We start from the raw sequence: 3,853 nt of genomic DNA on the forward strand, positions 1-3,853 counted from the left end.
GATTGTTTCTACCTTCAAGACTGTAGTTGTGTATTGAGAGTTGTGAGGTTCAGCTTGGGGATTATACCTCCTCGAAGAGAATGAGAGGGGCTGACAGAGCTGATCATACAGATCTCACTCTATTCGTCACTTAGATGGTTGAGAAGGGTTACACTGTGCAGCATCTTTTGTCGATCTCGGCGCCTCCGGAGGATTGCCTGATAGATTGTCAGAGGCAGTGCCATTGGAGTTGCTTAGCAGGGATTGTACCTATGCTAAAAACAAATCATAACTCAGCCAGTGGCCCTCTTCTGTTGGAGTGTGAATCTATACATTCAGGGCACCGCCTGGAAGACGAACATACAAGAAGAGCATTTGAGTCCATACCCCGAAGACTCTCGCTATAATATAGACTGCCACTGAGCTCTAGTTCTCTGGCTCAGCTACTGTTGAACACCCACAAGTATACTCCCACTACAACTCCTCTTTACTCAATCACACACATCGTTTTTATCTTTCCATATACAATCACGAGCGTACGGCGCCCCATAAGCCAGCATTCATCTTACCTACAGGTAGGGCTGGGATTATGATTGATGAGCTTTCCTATGTTCGATTACTATCTTTAGCTTGCTACACGGCATCGATGAGCTGAAGAGGGATTCCAGAGTATGTCAGGGCAGAAGGGGCAGGGTGGAACAAAAGACAACATAAACCACCAATAGCAAAGGAGCGTCCCAACACAGAGCCTTACGATCCAACCGGCCCGCGAGCTTGGTAGGTAGTAGGATGAGACGACGTAGACGAGAATCTCTGCTAGGAAATGTATGCGGTGAGTTATCAAGAACAAGGGAGTTTCAGCCCTTCTTTCTGGAGTCTGACAATGTCTATATAAACCCGAGTTTGATATCGGCTTTCTTCTATCTCTCAGCAACGAAGAAGCAAAGCCACCGTTGGCATTCTCTACAATATGGCTGTCTCAAGCATCGAATATCACATTATAAGTCTGCTCGAAAGGGCCGCTTCCTCAAAAGCAGGAATTATCACATATGCCGCAGGCGATATCTCCAACCCAACATATCTAAGCTACCGTCAATTGGGGGCTCTAGCTGCTCAAAAGGCCGAGCTCCTACGCGGCCGTCGTGAGTTCGTCTCAGGCGGCATAGTCCTCATCCATTTTCATACTCAGTTGGAGACCATTGTTTGGTTCTGGGCTTCTGTCCTCGCTGGCTGTGTACCATGCCTCTCCACGCAACTGGTCAACAATCGCGATGCTCGTCTCGCTCATTTTCAACATCTTCACAGCCTACTCCTCGATCCGCTGGTCATCACTAGCGCCCAGATTCAACACAGTGACTTTGCTGAGACCACCCTTCTGCGAGTCATAACCAAGGAAGATATCGAAAGTACCGAGACTGGCCCGATGGGAAACTACAAGACCGACACCACCAATAGCCACATGCTTACCCACAATCGTGCAGCACCATCGACCAGAGACAATGCCGTGCTGATGCTGACCTCCGGCAGCAGTGGCAATGCCAAAGCAGTGTGCTTAACTCACAGGCAAATCTTCGCGGCCGTAAGAGGCAAGCTGGCAGCTCTGCCTCTGCCCCATGGGACCACCCTCCTGAACTGGATTGCACTTGATCACGTCGCCAGTCTTGTTGAGCTCCATCTTTGTGCCATGTTTGCATGTCTTTCTCAAGTTCACGTACCTGCCATTGAGATTATCGCCAACCCTCTGCTCTTCCTCAATTTACTTAGTGAGCATGGCGTTTCGCGAACATTCGCCCCGAATTTCTTCCTGCACAAGCTTGTAAATGTGCTTAATGACACTTCAGATGCAGAGATACAGAGAATTGACCTTCGACGTCTCCGGTTTATTGCTTCCGGCGGGGAGCCCAACGATGTTGCCACGACTGCAAGGATAACCCAACATCTGATACGCCTGGGCGCTTGTCGCAAAGCTATCATTACACCTGGATTTGGTATGACCGAGACATGTGCAGGGGCAATCTACAGTCGCAACTGTCCTGCACTCGATCTGCAATCTGGAACGGAGTTTGCTGCGCTGGGCACCTGTATGCCGGGGATTGAGATGCGTGTCGCACCACCATCGAAGCTTGGAGTTTATACCAACGGCCAAGAACAGAGCCAGATCCAAGGAGAACTAGAGGTTCGGGGTCCGGTGGTTTTTGAAGGGTACTTCAACAACGCTGCGGCCACTGCAGAGGCATTCTCCTCGGACGGTTGGTTCAAAACAGGGGATTTAGCATCGATTGATGAAAGGGGAATCCTTAGGCTTGTTGGCCGCACTAAGGAGGTAATTAATATCAACGGCGTCAAGTATCTACCGCACGAAATCGAGACGGCTATAGGGCAGGGAAAGTTCCCCGGCGTTGCTCCCTCGCTTATTGTTTGCTTCGCACATCGTTCGCCAGGCTCAAGCACCGAAGGAGTGACGGTTGTGTATCAGCATACATATGCTGCCGAAGATATTGCTTCGCGCGTCGCAACTCTCCAGTCCATCGCTCGCACGGTGATGCTATTTACAGGAGTCCGGCCGCGCGTGCTTCCACTACGCCTTGGCCAGCTAGACAGGACAGCTCTAGGTAAAATCTCGCGGAGCAAAGTCCGTACGGCACTGGAGCAGGGTCAATTCCTGGAACAGGAAGAACTGAACGCTCAGTTGATCCAGTCTTACCGCAGCAATTATACCATGGACCCACGCGATGACGACGAACGCTTAATGGTGCGAGTATTCCTCGAAATGCTTAATGACACAGAGGGACTCACAATGGACACCCCATTCCTAGCGATGGGAGTCAATTCTGTCGACCTCATCAGGTTGAAAAGCGCCATGCAGAAAGCCTTCAATATCTTGGATATCCCGCTAGCAGTCATCATGAGCCATATCACAATCCGCTCGCTTACCGCTGCCGTCAAAGAGCTCAAGAGTTCTGGCGATCATCATCATAAGCCCTACAACCCTGTCGTCACTCTGAACCCGAACGGCCGCGAGACACCTCTTTGGCTAATCCACCCGGGAATTGGCGAAGTCTTAGTCTTTCTAGAGTTGGCAAAGTACTTTCCAGACCGGCCTGTTTACGCCATGCGAGCACGTGGGTTTAATCAAAACGAATACCCCTTCAACAACCTGGCCGATGTGCTAGACACTTACCTCCATGCTCTCAAACGACAACAGCCAAATGGCCCGTATGCAATCGCAGGCTACTCATATGGCAGCATGATTGCATTTGAGCTCGCCAAAATCCTCGAGGCGAACGGAGACACTGTCCAGTTTCTCGCCTCGTTTAATCTGCCACCGCACATCAGAACCCGCATGCGGATGCTCGACTGGACATCCGGCTTGCTTCACATTGCGCACTTTTGCGGCATCATCACAGAGACTCAGTCCGATAAGCTCGAGGGCGAGTTGCGGGCACTCCACCCAGAGCAACAGGTAGCCAAAGTATTGGCCGAAAGCGACTCGAAGCGCACTGCAGAGCTAGCACTCACGCGGGAATCGCTCGAAACATGGACAAATGTTGCATTCGCACTGCAGAAGATAGGATGGGATTATGAACCCTCTGGGACAGTAGGAAATCTGGATGTTTTCTACTGCCAGCCGCTCAAGGTCGTTGCCCCCACGCGTGAGGAATACCGCAATAAGCATTTGGATCGCTGGCAAAGGTTCGTGCGGGATGAAGTCCGGTTTCATGAAGTAGGTGGCGAACATTATACGATGATGGGCTCTGAAAATGTCCATCAGTTTCAGAAGGGGTTGAAGATGGCGATGAGTGCACGTGGGGTGTAGTTCGCATTCTCCATTATGTCCTTTTTTGTTCTTGAGTATGTCAATTATAGGAATTTG

General features: G+C 50.5%; 1 protein-coding gene across 1 annotated transcript; it reads left to right on the plus strand.

The window, feature by feature from the left end:
* Positions 1–949: 949 nt before the first annotated feature.
* Positions 950–3,853, plus strand: BJY04DRAFT_228289 (non-ribosomal peptide synthetase; the record flags this gene model as incomplete). The annotated part of the gene is made up of 1 exon (XM_073718809.1): positions 950–3,853. One exon carries the CDS (start codon positions 950–952, stop codon positions 3,794–3,796), a length of 2,847 nt encoding a protein of 948 aa, XP_073576200.1. The 3' UTR covers positions 3,797–3,853.

Source organism: Aspergillus karnatakaensis, assembly GCF_047715665.1.
Source record: "Aspergillus karnatakaensis strain CBS 102800 unplaced genomic scaffold BJY04scaffold_3, whole genome shotgun sequence".
NCBI classification, from domain to species: Eukaryota; Fungi; Ascomycota; class Eurotiomycetes; order Eurotiales; family Aspergillaceae; genus Aspergillus; species Aspergillus karnatakaensis.